The following is a 26445-nucleotide window of genomic DNA, read 5'->3' on the forward strand; positions in this document are numbered from 1 at the left end:
CCATTTTATGATGCTATTTCATATATCTGTCGAACATGTGAAATAGTCGTTTGCGCCCAGATTTTGGGTACTCTCTCCCTATACCTAAGCTGGATGTCGTAATGAAGTTATTTTTAGAATTCTAACACGGCGATTGCATTAAGAACTAGTGTATCTATCATTTCCTATACAACATGTATTTTTTAGTAACGTTTATGTATAGTTATTTGGTCAGAATAGTTGAGTGCCATAAAAATATCCGCACATTCTGGGAAAAAGATGCTACGTTAGCACAATGTATAACCACTGATTTCAGCTCTAAATATGCACATTTTCGAACAAAACATAAGTGTATGTATAACCTGATGTTATAGGACTGTCATCTGATGAAGCTTATCAAGGTTAGTCAAAGATTATATATCTTTTGCTGGTTTATTCGCTATCGCTAACGTGCCTTGATGAATGAATGCGGTAGAGTGGTAGGCTATTGTAGTAAGCTAATATAATGCTATATTGTGTTTTCGCTGTAAAACACTTAAAAAAATCGGAAATATTGGCTGGATTCACAAGATGTTTGTCTTTAATTTGCTATACACCATCGATTTTTCAGAAATGTTTTATGATGAGTATTTAGGTATTTGACGTTGGTGTCTGTAATTACTCTGGCTGCTTCGGTCCTATTTGTGACGGTAGCTGTGATGGTAGCTGCAATGTAAAACTGATTTATACCTCAAATATGCACATTTTTCGAACAAAACATAGATTTATTGTATAACATGTTATAAGACTGTCATCTGATGAAGTTGTTTCTTGGTTAGTTCTTGGTTAGTTAGGTTGGCTTTGTGCATGCTACCTGTGCTGTGAAAAATGTCTGTCCTTTTTTGTATTTGGTGGTGAGCTAACATAAATATATGTGGTGTTTTCGCTGTAAAACATTTTAAAAATCGGACATGTTGGCTGGATTCACAAGATGTTTATCTTTCATATGCTGTATTGGACTTGTTAATGTGTGAAAGTTAAATATTTCTAAAAAATATATTTTGAATTTCGCGCCCTGCACTTGAAGTGGCTGTTGTCATATTGTGCCCGACTTCGGGCTTGCAGCCTAAAGAAGTTAACCAGGTAGGCTAGTTGAGAACAAGTTCTCATTTACAACAGCGATCTGGCCAAGATAAAGCAAAGCAGTGCGACAAAAACAACACAGAGGGATAAAGAAACATGGGATAAACAAACGTACAGTCAGTAACACAATAGAAAAGGTATACGTATAGTGTGTGCAAATGTAGTAAGATTAGGGAGGTAAGACAAATAGGCCATAGAGGCTAAATAATTACAATTTAACATTGACACTGGAGTGATAGATGTGCAAGTAGAGATCCTGGGGTGCAAAAGAGAAACAAAAAATTACATGGGGATGGGGTGTGCTATTTACAGATGGGCTGTGTACAGGCACAGTGATCGGTAAGCTGCTGTGACAGCTGATGCTTAAAGTTAGAGAGGGAGATATGTCTCCAGCTTCAGTGATTTTTGCAACTCGTTCCAGTCATTGGCAGCAGAGAACTGGAAGGAAAGGCGGTCAAAGGAGGTGTTGTCCTTTGGGGATGACCAGTGAAATATACCTGCTGGAGCGCGTGCTACGGGTGGTTGTTGCTATGGAGACCAGTGAGCTGAGCTAAAGCGGGGCTTTACCTAGCAAAGACTTATAGATGACCTGGAGCTAGTGGGTTTGGTGATGGATATGTAGTGAGGGCCAGCCAACGATAGCATACAGGTCGCAGTGGTGGGTAGTATATGGGGCTTTGGTGACAAAACGGATGGCACTGTGATAGACTGCATCCAATTTGCTGAGTAGAGTGTTGGAGGCTATTTTGTAAATGACATCAAGGAAGTCAAGGAACGGTAGGATAGTCAGTTTTACGAGGGTGTGTTTGGCAGTATGAGTGAAGGATGCTTTGTTGCGAAATAGGAAACCGATTCTAGATTTAATTTTAGATTGGAGATGCTTAATGGGAGTCTGGAAGGAGAGTTTACAGTCTAACCAGACACTTAGAATATGTGGACAACTACAAATACCTAAGTCAGAACCGTCCAGAGTAGTGATGCTAGTCGGGCGGGCTGGTGCAGGCAGCAAATCGGTTGAAGAGCATGCATTTAGTTTTCCTAGCATTTAAAAGCAGTTGGAGGCCACTGAAGGAGTGTTATAGCATTGAAGCTCGTTTGGAGGTTTGTTAACCCAGTGTCCAAAGAAGGGCCAGATGTATACAGAATGGTGTCGTCTGCATAGAGGTGGATCAGGGAATCGCCCGCAGCAAGAGCAACATCATTGATATATACAGAGAAAAGAGTCGGCCCGAGAATTGAACCCTGAGGTACCCCCGTAGAGACTGCCAGAGGTCCGGACAACAGGCCCTCCGATTTGACACATTGAACTCTATCAGAGAAGTAGTTGGTGAACCAGGCGAGGCAGTAATTTGAGATACCAAGGCTGTTGAGTCTGCCGATAAAAATGCGGTGACTGACAGAGTCGAAAGCATTGGCCAGGTCAATGAAGACGTTGAGCGTGGCTGAGGTGCACCAATGACCAGCTCGGAAACTAGATTGCATAGTGGAGAAGGTACGGTGGGATTCAAAATGGTCGGTGATCTGTTTGGTAACTTGGCTTTTGAAGACTTTAGAAAGGCAGGGCAGGATGGATATAGGTCTAACAGTTTGGGTCTAGAGTGTCTCCCCCTGTGAAGATGGGTATGACTGCAGCAGCTTTCCAATCTTTGGGGATCTCAGACGATACGAAAGAGAGGTTGAACAGGCTAGTAATAGGGGTTGCAACAATTTCGGTGGATAATTTTAGAGAGGGTCCAGATTGTCTAGCCCAGCTGATTTGTAGGGATCCAGATTTTGCAGCTCTTTCAGAACATCAGCTGTCTGGATTTGGGTGAAGGAGAAGCGGGGGGGAAGCCAGGTGGAAAGCATTGCCAGCCGGAGAAAAATGCTTATTGAAATGATCGATTATCATAGATTTATCAGTGGTGACAGTGTTTCCTAGCCTCAGTGCAGTGGGCAGCTGGGAGGAGGTTTTCTTATTCTCCATGGACTTCAGTGTCCCAAAACTTTTTGGAATTAGTGCTACATGATGCAAATCTCAGCTAGCCTTAGCTTTCCTAACTGACTGTGTATACTGGTTCCTAACTTCCCTGAAAAGTTGCATATCGCGAGTGCTATTTGATGCTAATGCAGTACGCCACAGGATGTTTTTGTGCTGGTCAAGGGCAGTCAAGTCTGGAGTGAACCAAGAGCTATATCTGTTCTTAGTTCAATTTTTTTGAATGGGGCATGCTTATTTAGGTTGGTGAGGAAAGCACTTTTTTAAAGAGCAACCAGGAATCTCTACTGACGGGATGAGGTCAATATCCTTCCAGGATACCCGGGCCAGGTCAATTAGAAAGGCTGGCTCGCTGAAGTGTTTAACTTCTCTAGGATAGGGGGCAGCATTTTCACTTTTGGATAAATAGCGTGCCCAATTTCAACTTCCTTCTACTCATCCCCAGAATATAAGATATGCATATTATTAGTAGATTTGGATAGAAAACACTCTGAAGTTTCTAAAACTTTTTGAAACATGTCTGTGAGTATAACAGAACTTATGTAGCAGGCAAAACCCCGAGGACTAACCATTCAGATTCTTTTTTTTTTTTGAGGTCAATGTCTGTTCAATGAGTTTTCATTGGGATACTAGATTTCTAAGGGACAGCGTCAGTTCCTACCGCTTCCACTGTCACCAGTCTTTGGAAATTGGTTGAGGTTATTCCTTTGTGCAATGAAGAAGTACGGCCATCTTGAATCAGTGTAAAGTTATGTGTACTGTTTGAGAGTTGCGCAAGACTAGAAAAGTAGCGTTAGTTTGTTGTCCTCCTGTATTGAAAACAGATAGACCCGTCTTCAATTTGATCGATTATTAACGTTTAAAAATACCTAAAGTTGTATTACAAAAGTAGTTTGAAATGTTTTGGAAAAGTTTACAGGTAATCTGAGATATTTTGTAGTGACGTTGCGCAAATTGGAAGCTGTTTTTTTCTGGATCAAACGCGCCAAATAAATGGACATTTTGGATATATATGGACGGAATTAATTGAACAAAAGGACCATTTGTGATGTTTATGGGACATATTGGAGTGCGAACAAAAGAAGCTCGTCAAAGGTAAGGCATGATTTATATTTTATTTCTGCGTTTAGTGTTGCGCCTGCAGGGTTGAAATATGCTACACTCTTTGTTTACTGTTGTGCTATCATTAGATAATAGCATCTTATGCTTTCGCCGAAAAGCCTTTTTGAAATCTGACATGTTGGCTGGATTCACAACGAGTGTAGCTTTAATTTGGTATCTTACATGTGTGATTTAATGAAAGTTTAATTTTTATATCATTTTATTTGAATTTGGCGCTCTGCATTTTCCCTGGCTTTTGGCCACCTATCCCAGAGAGGTTTTTAAGGGAGCGTTTGACAGTGATGAGGGGTGGTCGTTTGACCGCGGACCCATTACGGACACAGGCAATGAGGCAGTGATCGCTGAGATCCTGGTTGAAGACAGCAGAGGTGTATTTAGAGGGCAAGTTGGTCAGGATGATATCTATGAGGGTGCCCATGGTTACAGATTCAGGGTTGTACCTGGTAGGTTCCTTGATAATTTGTGTGAGACTGAGGGCATCTAGCTTAGATTGTAGGACGACAGGGGTGTTAAGCATATCCCAGTTTAGGTCACCTAACAGTACGAACTCTGAAGATAGACGGGGGGGAAATCAATTCACATATGGTGTCCAGGGCACAGCTGGGGGCTGAGGAGGGTCTATAACAAGCGGCAACGGTGAGAGACTTATTTCTGGAAAGGTGGATTTTTAAAAGTAGAAGCTCAAAATTGTTTGGGCACAGACCTGGATAGCATGACAAAACTCTGCAGTAGATTGCAACTCCGCCCCTATGGCAGGTCTATCTTGTCGGGAAATGTTGTAGTTGGGGATGGAAATATGAGTTTTATGGCTTTCCTAAGCCAGGATTCAGATACGGCTAGGACATCAGGGTTGGCAGAGTGTGCTAAAGCAGTGAATAAAACAAACTTAGGGAGGAGGCTTCTGATGTTAACATGTATGAAACCAAGGCTTTTACGGTTACAGAAGTCAACAAAATGAGAGCGCCTTGGGAATGGGTGTAGTGCTGGGGGCTACAGGGCCTGGGTTAACCTCTACATCACCAGAGGAACAGAGGAAGAGTAGGATAAGGGTACGGCTAAAGGCCATAAGAACGGGTCGTCTAGTGCGTTGGGAACAGAGAATAAAAGGAGCAGATTTCTGGGCGTGGTAGAATAGATTCAGGGCATAATGTACAGACAAGGGTATGGTAGGATATGAGTACCGTGGAGGTAAACCTAGGCATTGAGTGACGATGAGAGGGGTTGCGTATCTAGAGGCACCAGTTGAGCCAGGTGAAGTCTCCGCATGTGTGGAGGGTGCGACAGAAGAGCTATCTAAGGCATTTAGGGCGGGGCTGGGGGCTCTACAGTGAAATAAAACAATAATAACTACCCTAAACAGCAGTAGACAAGGCATATTGACATTAGGGAGAGGAATGTGTACCCAAGTGATCATAGGGTCCAATGAGCAGCAATAGGTGAGTCAGGGAGCCGTTCGGTAGTCACTACTACGCTAGGCAAGCTGGAGACACGGTGATTCAGAAAGCTAGCAGGCCGTGGCAAGCAGATGGGTCTTCGGCGACGTTGCAATGGAAAAGCCTGTTTAAACCACCTCGGACGATTACGTCGGCAGACCAGTCGTGATTTATCGGCGGGGCTCCGTGTCGGCAATCAAGAGTCCAGGCCAATTGGCAAAAGAGGTATTGTCACCCAAGAATTAGCTGGTAGACCTTTTCGGCTAGCCGGGAGATGGGCCTAACTTGAGGCTAGCTCAAGGCTAACTGGTGCTTGCTTCGGGACAGAGGTGTTAGCCAGGAGTAGCCACTCGAATTGCAGCTAGCTAGCTGCAATGATCCGGTATAAATGGTCCAGAGCTTGCGGTAGGAATCCGGAGATGTGGTAGAGAAAAAGCAGTCTGATATGCTCTGGGTTAATATCGCGCTGTGCAGACTGGCAGGTATTGACCGAGCGGAGGCTGGCTGGTGTCCGAGTTAACGGTGAAGACCGCTAGCAGTGGCTAACTGACTACTAGCTCGTTAGCTGGCTAGCTCCTGATGGGGGTTTCCGGTTCTAAAGTATAATAGCAGATCCGTACCACATTGGGTGAGGCGGGTTGCAGATGACTATATTCAGTCCGTAGATGGAAAGTGAGATGAACATGTGTACGAAATATGAAAAAAAAGAGGAAAACGATTTACACAAGACAAAACACACGTCCGACTGCTACGCCATCTTGGATTATCACTGTACAGCCTTACTTATGGATTGTTGATCAATGAAATGGGTGACCGACAACAACTGAGTTTACACAAATATTAGTGATGTAGCTCTTATTGCAGGACTCAAACCACAGAAAGGAGCCACATTAAGCTTACTAGTCAACCTACTATGTGTATTGCAGGGCTTGACATTAACTTTTTTTAGCCACTTGTCCTACAAAATGGCCTACATGTCAAAGTGTAGGTAATATGCATATTGACTACAGACTCATGTCCAATTTTTTTTAATGTTGCCAGAAAATGTAGCCAAACTTTGCACATTCCTTGTTGAAGGAGGACAATATGCAGGAGTCTGAGGAGTGTGATGAAGACATGGGTTTTGGTGTCATTGATGAGTTCTTTCTGAACTCTTTGTTAAAAAACATCTGGCAGTCCAATGGACGAATTTGGGTTTGACGGATCCCAGGAGAATGCTACTTGCCCCATTGTATAATGCCAACTGTAAAGTTTGGTGGAGGAAAAATACGTTTTTGGGGCTAGTTCCCCTTAGTTCCAGTGAATGGAAATCTTAATGCTACAGCATACAATGACATTGCATACAATTTTGTGTAAAGGCCCTTTCCTGTTTCAGCATGACAATGCCCCTGTGCACAAAGCGAGGTCCATACAGAAATGGTTTGTCGAGATCGGTGTGGAAGAACTTGACTGGCCTGCACAGAGCCCTGACCTCAAAACCATCGAACACCTTTGGGATGAATTGGAACGTCGACTGCGAGCCAGGTCTAATCGCCCAACATCAGTGCCGGACCTCCCTAATGCTTGTGGCTGAATGGAAGCAAGTCCCCGCAGCAATGTTACAACATCTAGTGAAAAGCCTTCCCAGAAGAGTGGAGGCTGTTACTACAGCAAAGGGGCGGACCGACTTCATATTAATGACCATGATTTTGGACTGAAATGTTCAATGAGCAGGTGTCCACATACTTTTAGTCATGCAGTGTATAAGTATGCCCCCCAATACAATTCTGAAGTTCAATAAATTCAGTCAGGGGTCTCGTTAAGAGTTCAGAAATCTGCATTTTCAAAACGCAGACAAAAATGTTTAAATCTGTTTTAAACCATTTCACCTGCGTTTTATATTGAAAGTGAACAGTGTTTTTTTTGCTTCAATAGCGTGATCAGGGGTGTGCAACTAGTTTTCCTTCACAGAAAATACATTAGTGCAACACATTCGGCAGAAAACAGCTTCATAAGAACCATTTTAGATCTGCATTTAGAAAGTTCTTTATTTTCCCAACTACCTTTTTAAATGAACTAATTACTGTCTTTTGTAGAATTGATATAACAATCCAACATTATCTAGACCAAATATGGCATGATTCCACTTTTTGTATACATTCGCAACGCTTTCAATTAGTAACTTTTATTTTGAAGGTGATCGCAAATTCCACTATTGTGGCTACTCCTTATTGTGGACAACTTCACATAAGTGTGTGTTTTCTAGCTACCTAGCTATGGAATGACATATCTGCCAAAAGGTTGAACATACGTATCGTTAGGCTTGTGAGAAAATCCATACGTAAATTGTTAGAATCGTAAGAAAAGCCATGCGTGAAACATAAAATTTCATCTTGAACATACAAACATGTTACGATTACAGACTAAAATTTTAGGCTTGAACAAATCTTGTGCAGCAATTCTGACGTACAATAAAGCCTTTCAGAGTTTTAGTAGTTTCATCTCGCAAACAAAAAAAACGTACACCAAACGGCCTATGAGGATTGCTATGTGAACAAGCATAACACAGTCTAAAATAAACGGAAGTCAGGGAACACGGAAAGAGATATCCTGCACATTTTCAAGTTAAAAGTCTCCATTCTCTATTACTCCTAAGGTTGCCCAATGACCCCTCAAAACCCACCCAAAAGGCCTTAAATCTAGGCACATTTTTACCCCACAGCAAGATAGGGAGTTCCAATATTTATACAATAAACCCTTTTTCCATAACATTATCGAGCCAACTAAGGAATATCGTAGTAACTTGTAATGACGTTTGAAGCTAAATTAGGTTTACCTAACAATAATTATTGCGAGCTATGACATGACGTAATAAAGGAATTTGAATATGTAGCAAGAGTAGAAATAATTTACCCTTATTAAGCTCGGCAGATACCTTTTCCATCAATGGATGTTGATTTAGGTCGTTGACTGCTATGATTAAGCAATAAGGCACATTGGGGTATGGTACAGTGCATTCGGGAAAGTATTCAGACCCCTTGAGTTTTTCAACATTGTTACGTCAGAACCTTATTCTAAAATTGATTAGTGCTTTTTCCCCTTCAATCTACACACAATACCCCATAACGACAAAGCAAAAACAGGTGTTTACATTTTTTTGCAAATGTATAAAAAAAGTAAAATGACATTTACATAAGTATTCAGACCCTTTACTCAGTACTTTGCTGAAGCATCTTTGGCAGCGATTACAGCCTCGAGTATTCTTGGGTATGACGCTACAAGCTTGGCACATCTGTATTTGGGGAGTTTCTCACATTCTTCTCTGCAGATCCTCTCAAGCTCTGTCAGATTGGATGGGGAGCCTCGCTGCACAGCTATTTTCAGGTCTCTCCAGAGATGTTAAATCGGGTTCAAGTCCGGGCTCTGGCTGGTTCACTCAAGGACATTCAGAGTCCCTACCGCTGAAAAACATCCCCACAGCATGATGCTTCCATCACCATAGGGATGGTGCCAGGTTTCCTCCAGATGTGACACTTTGCATTCAAGCCATTGTTTCTCATGGTCAGAGTCCTTTAGGTGCCTTTTGGCAAACTCCAAGCGGGCTGTCATTTTGCTGAGGAATGGCTCACATCTGGCCACTCTACCATAAAGGCCTGATTGGTGTTGCAGAGATGGTTGTCCTTCTGGAAGGTTCTCCCATCTCCACAGAGGAACTCTGGAGCTCTGTCAGAGCGACCATAGGGTTCTTGGTCACCTCCCTGACCAAGGACTTTCTCCCCCGACTGCTAAGTTTGGCAAGGTGGCCAGCTCTAGGAAGAGTCTTGGTGGCTCCAAACTTCTTCTACTTAAGAATGATGGAGGCCACTGTGTTCTTGGGGACCTTCAATGTTGCACACATTCTTTGGTACCCTTCCCCAGATCTGTGCCTAGACACAATCCTGTCTCGAAGCACTAAGGACAATTCCTTCCACTTCATGGCTTAGTTTTTGCTCTGACATGCACTGTCAACTGTGGGACAGGGGTATTCCTTTCCAAATCATGTCCAATCAATTGAATTTACCACAGGTGGACTCCAAGTTGTAGAAACATCTCAAGGATGATCAATGTAAACAGGATGCACCTGAGCTCAATTTCGAGTCTCATAGCAAAGGCTCTGAATAGATAAGGTATCTGTTTTTTTTATTTTTTATAAATTTGCCAACATTTAAAAAAAACTATTTTCACTGTCATTATGAGGTAGTGTGCAGATTGATGAGTAACGTTTTTTATTTAATACATTTTAGAATAAGGCTGTAACGTAACAAAATGTGGAAAAAGTCCAAAGGGTCTGAATACTTTCCAAATGCACTGTATTATATCCAATGGTAGACTACAATGGCTTATAAGATAACAGGCTACTTGATGGCCAACAGAAGCAAACGTATCATTCTACACATGTAATGTCAGTTTCATTGAGAACTTTTCCCCATAAAATAGAACCAAGCGAGGGAGTTCCATAACTTCCATTTCAAATTTCCACTCGGACAGTCCCCGAGACGCAAGAACTGAGCATGTATAAAACACTTAACTTGATACCGTTTTCTTTAAGCAAAGTCAACATTAGAATGCAGTTTAAACCATCTCCGAGTGAATTCATGCAATGCGCTCTAGTGCGCCCAAAATCGTCTTCCAGTGCTTCTTCTCAGTTCTAGCGTGTTAACATATTTTATAGAAACGAGGTTCGAAAGAGGCGTCTCAATAACCACAATCTAAATAGCCTACCTACAACTGGTAAAAAGTTGTCGGGACGTGCTGCTCCCTCTCTCGCTCACGTGACTCAGCCAATAGCAGTAGCGCTCTCTCAACACACACACACACCCCCCTTCCGGCTCTCCCCACCACTTCAGCAAAAGCCTGTCTCACTGCCTGACAGTCAGCAGCAGGTCACAGTGAATGAATGATATATTTAAAGAAATGCCATGGCGGCCGCAGTGCAACTAAGAAATAGCGCAAAACCTGCAACCAACACATTTTTACCCGCGACAGTTTTCAAAGTAGACTAATTTGGCAGGAAAACCGCAAACATGCCAACACTGATTGCTCCTCAGTTGAGTTTACTTCACATTTAGGTAGCTAATGTAATGGATTTGTTTGCCAGCATAAGTCTAGATACTGTAGCACTAGCTGTATTATGCCTACAACAGTGAAGTTTCAGCCCGCTAGGTAGGTGTATCCCTACAGCATAGGCATATCTCTGGGTGACATGGACATCCCCATGCATGCACCTTATCAAAATATGACTAATTCAATATCGCACCCATTCTCTGGGCTCTGTCTTCAATCATAACCAGTAGTATCTACCAGGAATAATGAAACAGAATAATATTAGATGTTTGGTGAATCTATGAATTATGTATGACCACTGGAGTCTTTACCTCTCAAAATATTTTTTAAAGAATATTTAGACATTTATTTCATCACTCAATCTTGCCAAAGCATTTTCTGTAGGAGGGGTTAGTACGAATTTAAAATTATTTATATGAATCTGGTCATGAACATATGCTGTTTGAAATTAACAAGGGAGAGGTTAAATGTAGGCTAAATCTGGCATAAGCTTATTCCCACACTTTAAAATAACTATGTTGAACCGGTCTAAGCTAGTCTTCGTATAGGCTATTCTCTCCATTGCGATACTGCTGCCCAGTTGAAGAGCTTGTCATCTCCATGCAGCACCAAGCGCCTTCGGAAAAGCACCCCTCAGCCTCAGAAGATGTCCTTCTGGGGGCACGCAGCCATAGTCATTATACCCGAATGTAGGCCTATTTGCCTACTAGCCAAATAAAAGTATAGAGCATGCATGATGCGTGGAACTAATCATTCCAACATTTAATGAATCCTTCATTCAGTTCAGTCAGTATTTCATCCATCCTATCATTTGTCTGAGTTGCAATAGGAACTCAATTAAAGAGAATAGAACAGTCTTACATATGGATTTCAATAAACAAAATGTACGTATTCAAAATTATGTCTTCAGTCTATCACTTCAAAAATTAAAATGTTTATTTAGGCCTATCCCCCCCCCAAAAAAATAGGTCTTCAACTTGTAGGCATTGCAATTTAAGCCATCATCGTGGGTACTGGTGTCTTGCAGAATAATTTTAGAACTCTGTGTTTTATAACTGTTTTTATTATAGGGCTCCCATTAAAAAGAGACCCTAACTCACAGGCCTCTAAATACATTTTAACCAAAATAGTTGAAGAAGCACTTGCTGTGGCTGATAGGGTAAACAGATCTGGCAATAGGAATAGGCTACAGATAGTCTTGACCATTTGGGACTCCTTGGCCATTTCACTTAGGACAGGTTAAAGCCAAGACTTAAATCAATATTTTGTCTTGTCTTATTTATTGATATGGATATAGCCTCTGTGTGATGGGGTTGTGCAATGCAAATGGCTATCACAAGCCTATATACAGAATGGAATTCACTAATACAACAGTCAAAATGCCTTATATAAAAGGCATACAGTCCGTGCTCCCAAATACTGGAAAAAGAGTGAATCATTAAGTTACATGATCATCACAGTATCCCCACGCGGCTACAAACATAAATTATGCAATTATATGGCCATTAAATAACACACAACAGCATGGCATATTTAAATAACAGAATAGGCCTAAATCATATTTACTTATTTTGCAGCTCTGGAAGACCAGGCTCATGTCTATCTTTCTCACACAAGTAATTTGCTGAAGGCCCAAGCCTATACTACGCCATCTACTGGTATAACGTCATTATCGAATGCAGTTCTAAAACAAGATCTACTTTTATTTTGGAAATGAAATCAGAAGCTGCAAAGCAACTAACATCTGGGCTAGAGTTCCTTGATTGACTATCTATCTAACTTTGACAAGCTACGTTCAGTTCATGTCCTTTGCAGATGCTCCACTACTGACAAAAGTTTGAAGGTATAAAAACAATCTGTAACCAAGTAAAGGGAGACGTAAAGTAAGAATTGAACGTGTAAATGGTCATTCATAGTCGTAAGTTAGGGTTTGTACTAGGGATGCACGATAGATCGGTGAACATGTCTGAATCGGACGATATTAGCTAAAAATGCCAACATCGGAATCGGCCCAATGTCTAGCTTAACGCCGATGTGAAAAACCAATGTCAAAGCTGACGTGCATACCTAAATAACGTAGACATATGACGTAATGACGGCACGTAAAATTTCACGCTACACAGCATGAAACACACCTAACCTAGCCCACAATGTCTGCTGTGCGGATCGAGCAGTCAACAAGTCGAGCAGTCATTTGAAAGAGTAAGAAGATTTCAGCGAGACAACTCAATAGGCTAACTGGGGAGGTGATTTCAGACAGTCACAGTCCCGCTACAATAGCTACAATGCTAATATTTGCGTAAACTCTTCAGAGTTGTGTTCTGTGGGTGTCACCGAGAAGACTGATACCCTATTTTATTGCTTCACATTCCAACCTTGTTTAACATCATCTACTCTAAATATGGCATAAATACAACACATAACCCGGTCCGGTCGAGCCTCACTAGCCAGATGAAGCTAGCTGGCTGCTTATAACGTTAGCTTTGTGCAACAGGGTTAAGAAGCTGACTAGCTATTTATTTTCATGAACTGAAGTTCAATTTCAATAGGCGAACAACAAGTGGCTACCTAGCTAATACTTACAAGGATTCCTAAATCATTGCTAGGAATATTGAAAATGACTGCAGTTTCTACTGGTCATTGTTTTCAGACTGGTTGTATTGGTGCTAGCTCGGTACCAAGCTAAAGCTAGCTAGCTACCCCAGAAGTTGCGGTCAAACAAATAATGCTTATTACCAATGCGGTATTGTAAACATCGTTTGTGGCCGATGTTTGCAGACTTTTTTGTACAGCTTTGACAGTGCTACTGATAGTAGTTGTGGCGCTTCAAATCAAATTTTATTAGTCACATGCGCCGAATACAAAAGGTGTAGACCTCACAGTGAAATGCTTACTTACGAGCCCCTAACCAACAATTTAGTTTAAAAAAAACTGATAAGAATAAGAAATAACAGTAACAAGTAATTAACAGCAGCAGTAAAATAACAATAGCGAGACTATATACAGGGGGGTACCAGTACAGAGTCAATGTGCGGGGGCACCGGTTAGTTGAGGTAGTATGTACATGTAGGTAGAGTTATTAAAGTGACTATGCATAGATGATAACAGAGAGTAGCAGCGGTGTAAAAGAGGGGAGGGGGAGGTCATTGCAAATAGTCTGGGTAGCCATTTGATTAGATGTTCAGGAGTCTTATGGCTTGTGGGTAGAAGCTGTTAAGAAGCCTCTTGGACCTAGACTTGGCGCTCTGGTACCGCTTGCCGTGCGGTAGCAGAGAGAACAGTCTATGACTAGGGTGGCTGGAGTCTTTGACAATTTTTAGGGCCTTCCTCTGACACCGCCTGGTATAGAGGTCCTGGATGGCAGGAAGCTTGGCCTCGGTGATGTACTGGGGCGTTCACACTACCCTCTGTAGTGCCTTGCGGTCGGAGGCCGAGCAGTTGCCATACCAGGCAGTGATGCAACCAGTCAGGATGCTCTCGATGGTGCAGCTGTAGAACCTTTTGAGGATCTGAGGACCCATGCCAAATCTTTTCAGTCTCCTGAGAGGGAATAGGTTTTGTCATGCCCTCTTCACGACTGCCTTGGTGTGCTTGGACCATGTTAGTTTGTTGGTGATGTGGACGCCAAGGAACTTGAAGCTCTCAACCTGCTCCACTGCAGCCCCATTGATGAGAATGGGGGCGTGCTCGGGCCTCTTTTCTGTAGTTCACAATCATCTCCTTTGTCTTGATCACGTTGAGGGAGAGGTTGTTGTCCTGGCACGACAGAAAGGTTGATTGTCAAGGAAAATTAATTCCATTATCTTGGCTTTAATGGATTTCGCCTTTAAGTTGTCTCGCTGAAATGTTCTTACTCTTTCAAATGACTGCTCAACTTGTTGACTGCTCGTTCCACAAAGCAGACATTGTGGGCTAGGTTAGGAATGCTGTGTTGCACAAAATTTTACATGGCGTCATTACGTCATGTACCTAAGTTATATAGGTATGCAAGTCAGCTTTGACACCGGTTTATGATCGTAACCATTTACATATGGATTTCCTTACGATACGCATGTTCAACCTTTTGGCTGCTATCTCGCTCCATACCTAGCTAATAGCTAGCTATCCAGTGTGAACCTAGAGAGGCATACGGTTAGCTCAGCCAGGTCGTTCAAGATTGACGTTGGACGTCTATCCATGACCTGAGGACGTTGAGAAATGTCTTAAAAAGTGAGCCAGGTTGCATGTTCGATCACAGTCGTGGACAGTTTTTTTTTTTTACACTGGTTTTTATTTTCTGTTTGAACCCTAACCATTCGGAATGAGTGCCTAAACCTAACTTCTACATTTTAAGTTTGGATAAATGGAAAGCTAGAGCAACAATAACACTTCGAAATGTGAAGTTTCAAGCAACTTCGATTTTTTTTGTACGTTTGTAGAATGTGCATATACTTCTAATTCTGCTGTGAGAGATCTTGTTGGGTTAGCGAGCAACACTATGACAATCTCAAAACAACAACAACAACAAACCTAACCAATGCACACTCAATTGACATTAGCCAGGGACCTGAGATCATTCAGATATTTAAACCCAGGGACTGTTCAGACACGAGGATTATTAATAATCGTGCTAAATACCATAGTTATGGATGGTGCAAAGCTTAGCTAGCTACTTGTGGCTGCTCTGTTACACGATGCAAGTGTGAACGCATGAACAAAACGTTCCACTCATATGTGTAGGGGGAACGTTTTTGATATAACCGGTGACGTGGTGGATACATATTGATAGCTAGCTAACTTGTATGCAGCTGGCTTGACGTTGTCCGAGCTAGCTACCAAAGGTCGACTGACAGTGACAGTCATCACATCACGTAGCTAGCTAACTACCGTATCGAAGTGTTGTGTATTGCTAGCTAACGTATCCAATGTTAGTAAGCAAGCTGGATGTGAGTGGCTGGCTCAGCTAACATTAGCAAACAAGCTAACGTTGATGTCACATAACTAGCTATACATTAGCTAGTTTAGATAGCTAGCCACGTTAGCTGAAAACAATGTCAGCAAGAACTCTATGTAGCTTTCATATGTAAATATGTGATGAGAGCAAATATATCTGTACACTTGCAAGCTAGGTAACGTTAGCAATAGCATCATTGCGAGAACAATGTTAGCTTCATAGCTAGCTAGCTAAGTTAGTGTTTTTGACAGAAGACCGTGTTATCTTCTTCTCTGATGTGTCTCACTTCAAACATTTTAACTATTTCAATGCATAAACAGTAAAACAAAGAGATCATGAAGCTAACTTACCTGCAAGGGCAAGAATCTGTGCTTTTCCCGGCTGGCCTGCACCATTCTCTTCTGTTCTGAGAACCAGATACACCTGATTATCAAAATCTGTTTTGTGCAGAGGTCTAAAATCTTTCACATTTGAAGCAGGTAAAGCGTAGCACATATCATCTTCCAAGAACCTCACAAAAGCATACATTATTTTTCTTTGGTCCTTTACTTTGATTTGGTTGACAGTTTTCCCTCTAAGTATAAGTATTTAAACAAATATAAAGTGGAATTGGGAAGGGTTTCTATTCTGCCCTCTGCTACTCTGGCCTGGTCTACATCACTTCAGGAAATTTGCCGCGCGCTCCATCACAAGACATTGCTAATGGAGAGAAGAATAAACTAATATTTTCTTCATCAAAATTAAATGTAAAATAAATTCATGAAATAATTTAATAAAATATATATTTACTGACAGAGTACACATTATCAACACAGGGCACACATAATATCCTACAGTAAAGGCATGGGCAGGAATTCAGTCAAACCCGCGCGAAAATGACAGTGTTTGCGCCATAACGTGATTTTTTTTTTTTTTTATGCTTTTCCCCAAAAAATTGTAGGGGGCGGGGGCACAAAACGTGATTGATTTAAAGTCTTCCCCTTACTGTAACTCAAAAGGATACACAGGATATTACCTTGTTTGTGATTGTGACTGTCTGATAAATCACACATTTGTCATCACAGAAGTTTAATCTAAAGGAATCTTTATTTTGGTGTTTGTACATATGGAAATCATAGTTTGAAATACAATAAAAGTCAACTTCCTAAACTACTGGGGATATTCAAGAAACATGGTTCCTAGTGAGCTGACTAATATTTCAGCTTTTTTCCTGCTGTTTCTTTCCAGATACTTCCAGTTAAAGACATGGCATTTCCACAAACCAATCATTAGTGTAATCAATACATTCACCTATTACTTTCATTCTGCCTCTGTAGGTCCCATTGAGTCCTCAACCCCCTGGAATGAAACCAAGAGAAGAGAAGAAGGGCCACAGAGATGATTATCTGGTCTGATCTCTGATTCTATTTGTCTGTGGGCGTACAAGTGTGTCTCAGTCAATGTGTTGCCTGGTGTACCTTTTCTTCACACTAGATGACAAAAGCCATCTGACAGAAAGGAAACTCTTTGTTATAGTAAAATAGTCAGGCTGTTACACAATGGAATGGATTTCTTCACTTGTACTTTAATAGAGAGTAGCATAGTCGATAAATGGCACTAACAATTTCGTTCTGCTTCGCCTGTCGTAATTGAAAAGTAACTGATGCAGAACTTGGATGCCTTTTCTACTCTGTTATTTAATTTCATTTTTTGATTCAGATCAGACATCAAGGCTCGGGGCATAGGTTGCTGTAATTTCACTTATGAGTTTCCTCTTGCTGAGGGTTCTGAGAGTTATTGTCCAGTGGAGATGTTTTCTGACGGAGAATGAGGACAGGTAACCAGTTGGCTATTTCAATTGTTGTACTAGAGGTTGATCTCCTATTTCAATGTGGTACCTAGCTACTACCGCTGTAACCCCAATGGGGATCTCTCTGGGCAGCTAAAATATTCTCTGTAGTGTACATGTGAGTGGGAAACAGTACCAAAATAAAGTGCTAAGTAATACACTGATATACACTGAGTGTAAAAAACATGACATAGACTGATCAGAATAATCCAGGTGAATGCTATGATCCCTTATTGATGTCACCAGTAAAATCCACTTCAATCAGTGAAGGGAAGGAGACAGGTTAAAGAAGGATTTTTAAGCCTTGAGATAATTGAGACATGGATTGTGTATGTGTGCCATTCAAACGGTGAATGGGCAAGACAAAATATCTAAGTGCCTTTAAACGGTGTATGGTTGTAGGTGCCAGGCATACTGGTTTGAGTGTCAAGAACTGCAAAGCTGCTGGGTTTTTCACGCTCAACAGTTTCCTGTGTGTATAAAGAATGGTACACCATCCAGCTAACTTGACACCCCTGTGGGAATCGTTGGGGTCAACCTGGGCTATCATCCCTGTGGAACGCTTTCGACACCTTGTAGAGTCCATGCCCCAATGAATTGTGGCTGTTCAGAGGGCAAAAGGGGGTGCAACTCAATATTTGGAAGGTGTCCCTAATGTTTTGTGCACTCAGTGTAAATTGCTAACATTCATAGGAAAATGAGTTGTGTATCAGTTAAGCGTCAATCATCCTGGGATAAGACAACGAGAAAAACAAAATTACTTTCTGAAACCCTGAAATAGAAAGACAAAGGACACTTGTACAGGGCTTTAATAAACTAGACCAGTGAGCATCACTGGTAGGCAAGATTTCAGCAGCTTCTCATCTCCAATGTCTCCAATGGAGGATTACTGTTAATCTAATCTACTGTCCAATGGCTAGGTCCTCAAGCCGGTGTCTGGCACAATAAAACAGCTCAATTCCAGGAGCTGTTGTTTTGAAGTGTCTCAGGCTTAAGACTGAACTTCCTCTGTTCTACTTCAAGCTACCTGACCCCCAGCATGTGTCTTAACAGATCTGCACACTAATTCTAAACACTGCACTCACTGTGGAATGAGAATAGATATACTTAAAACCATTAAAACTACAAACCAAAAGTAGGGCTGCCATATGTAAAAATGACATTACACAAGAAACTGTGTAGACTGACGTTTCCCCACCCTTAAATACATAAAAGCAGCATGTTAAATACACCTTTATAGCACAGTTAGAAGGTAATACAATGAGGACAAAATCTATCCCCTCAGTGGTATTAACAGAGAAGTTGGGCTACATGAAGGTTGAATTTTCCTGAAGGTTTGGGAGCAGTTAACACTGTAAACTTTAGTCAGTGTAGAGTCAGACATCATGTCCTGCCAATTAGCTCCTCGCTGCCTCTCTCATTTATCTTTATTGGTGATACATTACCCTGTATTAAAAAGAGACATGGGATAATAGCAATAATGATGATGATGGAATTAGACTGCTGAGACGGACGTCATCTCGTTGTGCCTGGAATTCAAAAGGGCTTCGCATATGTTCACAGCAGGTCTTTAGTCCCTTCACGCCTGTGTGTTGGTAAAAACGCTGTGATGCTAGGGATGCATTAACATTAGAGCACAGCCAATCAAAACAAAGCACCTGTGCCAATATGTGCGATGGACAGACGCTCGCACAGGTGTGCCTGATGGCAGGCTGGGTTTGACGCCAGCAGGCTGGCATGCAGAACGCCACAGCCTTTGCCAGGCAAATGAGCATACAGCAGGGACAGCAGGATAATTTGGTGAACTAATCGAAATATGCGTTAAAGGGATACTTCGGGATATTGTCAATGCATCCCTTCCCCAGGGTCAGATTAACTTGTGGATACTATTTTTATGTCTCTGTGTCCAGTATGAAGGAAGTTAGAGGTAGTTTTGTGAGCCAATGCATAACTAGCATTAGTGCAATGGCTGGGAGTCTATGGGTATCTACTAGCATCTGACTCTGGGGAAGTAAAGGGCCTAATTGCCAAAATCCCAAAGTATCAAATAAAATAAAATGTTATTTGTCACATGCTTTGTAAACAACAGGTGTAGACTAACAGTGAAATGCTTACATACGGTCCATTCAAAACAATGAAGAGAGAACTAACTATTTAGCAGTCTTATGGCTTGGAAGTAGAAGTTGTTCAGGGTCCTGTTGATTCCAGACATTGTGTAGCAGAGAGAAGAGTCTATGACTTGGGTGGCTGGAGTCTTTGATAATTTTTAGGACCTTCCTTTGACACCACCTGGTAGAGAGGGCCTGGATGGCAGGGAGCTCGGCTCCAGTGATTTACTGGGCCGTACGCATTACACTCTGTAGCGCCTTGTGGTCGGATGCCAAGCAGTTGACATACCAAGCGGTTGACATACCAAGCGGTGATGAAGCCAGTCAAGATGCTCTCAATGGTGCAGCTGTAGAACTTTTTGAGGATCTGAGGGCCCATGCTAAATCTTTTCAGCCTCCAGAGGGGGAAGAGGCGTTGTCGTGCTCTCTTCACGACTATATTGATGTGTGTGGACCATGATAGATCCTTAGTGATGTGGACACCGAGGAACTTCAAGCACTTGACCCGCTCCACTACAGCCCCGTCAATGTGAATGGGGACATACTCGGCCCTCCATTTCCTGTAGTCAGCGATCAGCTCCTTTGTCTTTCTTGAGCTTGAGGGAGAGGTTGTTTTCCTGGCATCACACTGCCAGGTCTCTGACCTCCTACCTATAGGATGTCTTATAATTGTCGGTAATCAGGCCTACCACCTTCATGTTTTTAGCAAACTTAATGATGGTGTTGGAGTTGTGCAGTCGTGGGTGAACAGGGAGTACAGAAGGGGACTAAGCACACACTCGATGGAACCTCATGTTGAGGGTCATCATGGCGGATGTGTTGTTGCCTACCCTATCCACCTGGGGCGGCCCTTCAGGAAGTCCAGGATCCAGTTGCAGAGGGAGATGTTTAATCCTAGGGTCAGTTTAGGGATGAGCTTGGAGGGCACAATGGTGTTGAACGCTGAACAGCATCCTCAGGTAGGTGTTCCTGTTGTCCAGATGGGAAAGGGCAGTGTGGATTGCAATAGAGATTGCATCATCTGTGGATCTGTTGGGGCGGTACGCAAATTAGAGTGGGTCCAGGGGGTCTGGGAATATGGTGTTGATGTGAGCCATGACCAGCTTTTCAAAGCTTTTCATGGCTACAGATGTGAGTGCTACGGGGCGATAGTCATTTAGAAAGGTTACCTTGGCGTTCTTGGGCACACAGACTATGGTGGTCTGCCTGACAAATGTAAGTATTACAGACTGGGTCAGGGAGAGGTTGAAAATGTCAGAAGACACTTGCCAGCTGGTCAGCGCAAGCTCTGAGTATGCGTCCTGGTAATCCATCTGGCCCTGCGGCCTTGTGAATGTTTACCTGTTTAAAGGTCTTACTCACATCGACTACGGAGAGCGCGATCACACAGTCATCCGAAACAGCTGGTGCTCTCATGCATGGTTCAGTGTTGCTAGCCTCGAAGCGAGCATAGAAGGTATTTAGCTTGTCTGGTAGGCTAGCGTCAGTGAACAGATCGTGGCAGGGTTTCCCTTTGTAATCTGTGATAGTTTGCAAGACCTGTCACATCCGACGAGCGTCAGAGCCGGTGTAGTAGGAATTGATCTTGTTCCTGTATTGACGCTTTACCCGTTTGATGGTTCGTCGGAGGGTGTAGCGGAATAGTTTCCTGCTCCTTGAAAGCGTAGGCTCTAGCCTTTAGCTCAGTGCGGATATTGCCTGTAATCCATGGCTTCTGGTTGGGATATGTACGTACGGTCACTGTGGGGACCACGACGTCGATGCACTTATTAATGAACCCGGTGCCATTGGATGAATCCAAGAACCTATTCCAGTCTGTGCTAGTGAAACAGACCACTTCCGTATTGAGCGCATCACTGGTACTTCCTCTGAGTTTTTGCTTGTAAGCAGGAATCATGAGGATAGAGAAATGGTCAGATTTGCTGAATGGAGGGTGAGGGAGAGCTTATTACTGTATGTGTCTCTGTGTGTGGAGTAAAGGTGATCTAGAGTTTTTTCACCTTTAGTTGCACAGGTGAAATGCTGGTAGAAATGAGGTAAAATGGATTTCAGGTTTCCTGCATTAAAGTCACCGGCCACTAGGAGCGCCGCCTCTGGTTGAGCATTTTCTTCTTTGCTTATGGCCCTATACATCTTGTTGGGTGTGGTTTTACAGGCCAGCAACGGTTGGCGGAGGTACAGTTGAAGTTGGAAGTTTACATACACTTAGGTTGGAGTCATTAAAACTCATTTTTCAACCGCTCCACAAATTTCTTGTTAACTTCTTATGGCTGCAAGGGAAAGTATTGAGTAGCCAGTGAAATCGTGCCCATTTCAAACGGCCTCGTACTCAATTCTTGCTCGTACAATATGGATATTATTATTACTATTGGATAGAAAACACTCTCTAGTTTCTAAAACCGTTGGAATTATTTCTCTGAGTGAAACAGAACTCATTTGGCAGCACTTTCCCTGACCAGGAAGTAGAATGTCAGAAATATATGCTCTGTTCAACTTCCTGCCTATACATGGTCATGACACGTAGGAGTCTACGTACACTCCATACGCCTTCCTCTGGGTGTCAAGATGATGTGAGAGAAGAAATTTTGTGTTTATCTTGGTCTGGGGTGGAATAAAAGCTATTTCTTTGACGTGACCGTCCACTTCCGGTACTCTGAAGCGCGCGACTTGGAAGTGGGATTGCCTTCTGTTTTGCTGCCGTAATGGATGACAACTATCTCCGGCTCGGATTTTATTTGATACATGTGACCATATCATCGTAATGTATGTTTTTTCAATATAGTTTAATCAGATTATTGAAATTTTTTCGGGAGTTTTGCCGTGTTCCGTTCTCTGACTGTGTTTATGTTGGAGAGATCCGTGCCACTCGGCTAGTGCCCATGCTAAATGAAGAGGGAAATTTGCCGTTCTGAATCCAAACAACGACTCATCTGGACAAAGGACACCTTGTTCAACATTCTGATGAAAGATCAGCAAAAGTAAGACCCAATTTATGATGTTATTTCATATATCTGTCGTGCATGTGAACTGGTCGTGGGCGCCCAAGTGTTTCTGGCTATTGTGGCTACGCTAATATAGCGCAACATTTTGTTTTCGCTGTAAAACATTTAATAAATCGGAAATATTGTCTGGAATCACAAGATGCCTGTCTTTCAATTGCTGCACACTATGTATTTTTCAGAAATGTTTTATGATGAGTAATTAGGTATTTGACGTTGGTGTCTGTAAATATTATGGCTGCTTTCGGTGCAATTTCTGATTGTAGCTGAAATGTAAACTATGATTTATACCTGAAATATGCAAATTTTTCGAACAAAACATATGCTATACAATAAATATGTTATCAGACTGTCATCTGATGAAGTTTTTTCTTGGTTAGTGGCTATTTATTTCTTTATTTGGTCGAATTTGTGATAGCTAGTGATGGAGTAAGAAACTGATGGAGTAAGAATAGTGGTGTCTTTTGCTAACGTGGTTAGCTAATAGATTTACATATTTTGTCTTCCCTGTAAAACATTTTAAAAATCGGACATGTTGGCTTGATTCACAAGATGTGTACCTTTCATATGCTGTATTGGACTTGTTAATGTGTGAAAGTTAAATATTTAAAAAAAATATCTTTTGAATTTCACGCCCTGCACTTTGAGCTGGCTGTTGTCATAAGTGTACCGGTGTCGGGCTTGCAGCCCAAACAGGTTTAACAAACTATAGTTTTGGCAAGTCGGTTAGGACATCTACTTTGTGCATGACACAAGTAATTTTTCCAACAATTGTTTACAGACAGATTATTTCACTTATAATTCACTGTATCACAATTCCAGTGGGTCAGAAGTTTACATACACTAAGTTGACTGTGCCTTCAAACAGCTTGGAAAATTCCAGAAAAATATGTAATGGCTTTAGAAGATTCTGATTGGCTAATTGACATAATTTGAGTCGATTGGAGGTGTACCTGTGGATGTATTTCAAGGCCTACCTTCAAACTCAGTGCCTTTTTGCTTGACATCATGGGAAAATCAAAAGAAATCAGCCAAGACCTCAGAAAAAAATTGTAGACCTCCACAAGTCTGGTTCATCATTGGGAGCATTTTCCAAAAGCCTGAAGGTACCATATTCATCTGTACAAACAATAGTACGCAAGTATAAACACCATGGGACCATGCAGCCGTCATACTGCTCAGGAAGGAGACGCGTTCTGTCTCCTAGAGATTAACATACTTTGGTGCAAAAAGTCCAAATCAATCCCAGAACAACAGCAAAGGCCCTTGTGAAGATGCTGAAGGAAACCGGTACAAAAGTATCTATATCCACAGTAAAACGAGTCCTATATCGACATAACCTGAAAGGCCGCTCAGCAAGGAAGAAGCCACTGCTCCAAAATTGCCATAAAAAAGCCAGACTACGGTTTGCAACTGCACATGGGGACAAAGATCATACTTTTTGGAGAAATGTCCTCTGGTCTGATAAAACAAAAATAGAACTGTTTGGCCATAATGACCATCATTATGTTTGGAGGAAAAAGGGGGAGGCTTGCAAGCCGAAGAACACCATCCCAACCGGGAAGCACGGGGGTGGCAGCATCATGTTGTGGTGGTGCTTTGCTGCAGGAGGGACTGGTGCACTTCACAAAATAGATGGCATCATGAGGCAGGAAAATTATGTGGATATATTGAAGAAACATCTCAAGACATCAGTCAGGAAGTTAAAGCTTGGTCGCAAATGGGTCTTCCAAATGGCCAATGACCGCAAGCATACTTCCAAAGTTGTGGCAAAATGGCTTAAGGACAACAAAGTCAAGGTATTGGAGTGGCCATCACAAAGCCCTGACCTCAATCCTATAGAACATTTGTGGGCAGAACTGAAAAAGCGGGTGCAAGCAAGGAGGCTCAGTTACACCAGCTGTCAGGAGGAATGGGCCAGAATTCACTCAACTTATTATGGGAAGCTTGTGGAAGGTTACCCGAAACGTTTGACCCAAGTTAAACAATTTAAAGGCAATGCTACTGTAACGGCAGTCTATTTCTTCCTCCTCCTCGGACGAGGAGAGGCGAGAAGGATCGGAGGACCAATGTGCAGAGTGGTAAGTTTCCATGATTTTAATATTCACGAAAACAAGACACGATACAAAATAACAAACGAACTAACCGTAACAGTCCCGTGTGGCACAAACACTGACACAAGAAACAAACACCCACAAACCAAACGTGAAACCCCGGCTGCCTAAGTATGATTCTCAATCAGGGACAACGATTGACAGCTGCCTCTGATTGAGAATCATACCAGGCCGAACACAAAATCCCAAAATAGAAAAACACACATAGACAACCCACCCCAACTCACGCCCTGACCATACTAAATAAATACAAAACAAGGGAAATAAGGTCAGGAACGTGACAGCTACCAAATACTAATTGAGTGTATGTAAACTTCTGACCCACTGGGAATGTGATGAAAGAAATAAAAGCTGAAATAAATCATTCTCTCTACTATTATTCTGACATTTCACCTTCTTAAAATAAAGTGGTGATCCTAACTGTCCTAAAACAGGACATTTTTACTAGGATTAAATGTCAGGAATTGTGAAAAACTGAGTTTAAATGTATTTGGCTGAGGTGTATGTAAACTTCCAACTTGAACTGTAAACAGACAGCTATTTGTATTTATTATGGATCCCCATTAGCTGCTGCCAAGGCAGCAGCTACTCTTCCTGGGGTCCTGCAAAATAAAGGCAGTTATATACAATTTTAAAAACATTACAATACATGCATTACAGAATTCACAACACACTAAGTGTGTGCCCTCAGACCTATACTCCACTTCCACATATCTACACTGCAAAATCCATGTGTACGTGTGTGTATAGTGTGTATGTTATCATGTGTGTGTATGCATGTGTCTGTGCCTATGTTTGTGTTGCTTCACAGTCCCCGCTGTTCCATAAGGTGTATTTTTACCTGCTTTTAAGTCTGATTCTACTGCTTGCATCAGTTACTTCTACTGCTTGCATCAGTTACTCTGGACCCTTACAAATCAGCCGGGCTAGATAATCTGGACCCTTTCTTTCTAAAACTATCTGCTGAAATTGTTGCCACCCCTATTACTAGCCTTTTCAACCTCTCTTTCGTGTCGTCTGAGATTCCCAAAGATTGGAAAGCAGCTGCGGTTATCCCCCTCTTCAAAGGGGGGGGCACTCTTGACCCAAACAGCTACAGACCTATATCTATCCTACCCAGCCTTTCTAAGGTCTTCGAAAGCCAAGTCAACAAACAGATTACCGACCATTTCGAATCCCACCATACCTTCTCCGCTATGCAATCTGGTTTCAGAGCTGGTCATGGGTGCACCTCAGCCACGCTCAAGGTCATAAACGATATCTTAACCGCCATCGATAGGAAACAATACTGTGCAGCCGTATTCATTGACCTGGCCAAGGCTTTTGACTCTGTCAATCACCACATCCTCATCGGCAGACTCGACAGCCTTGGTTTCTCTAATGATTGCCTCGCCTGGTTCACCAACTACTTCTCTGATCGAGTTCAGTGTGTCAAATCGGAGGGTCTGTTGTCCGGACCTCTGGCAGTCTCTATGGGGGTGCCACAGGGTTCAATTCTTGGACCGACTCTCTTCTCTGTATACATCAATGATGTCGCTCTTGCTGCTGGTGAGTCTCTGATCCACTTCTACGCAGACGACACTATTCTGTATACTTCTGGGCCTTCTTTTGACACTGTGTTAACAACCCTCCAGGCGAGCTTCAATGCCATACAACTCTCCTTCCGTGGCCTCCAATTGCTCTTAAATACAAGTAAAACTAAATGCATGCTCTTCAACCGATCGCTGCCTGCTCCTGCCCGCCTGTC

At 42.2% G+C, this 26445-nt stretch overlaps 1 protein-coding gene across 1 annotated transcript in view; it reads right to left on the reverse strand.

The window, feature by feature from the left end:
* The window catches only part of bend5 (BEN domain containing 5), a 29413-nt gene extending 13137 nt beyond the window's left edge, over nucleotides 1–16276 (reverse strand). The window contains exon 1 of the mRNA XM_039002525.1: nucleotides 16000–16276. Coding sequence (XP_038858453.1) covers nucleotides 16000–16177 — 178 coding nt within the window. The 5' untranslated portion in view covers nucleotides 16178–16276. The remainder of the gene's footprint in view (nucleotides 1–15999) is intronic.
* Between the last annotated feature and the right edge of the window lie 10169 nt (nucleotides 16277–26445).

The sequence above is a fragment of the Salvelinus namaycush genome, chromosome 10 (genome assembly GCF_016432855.1).
Source record: "Salvelinus namaycush isolate Seneca chromosome 10, SaNama_1.0, whole genome shotgun sequence".
In the NCBI taxonomy this organism is placed as follows: Eukaryota; Metazoa; Chordata; class Actinopteri; order Salmoniformes; family Salmonidae; genus Salvelinus; species Salvelinus namaycush.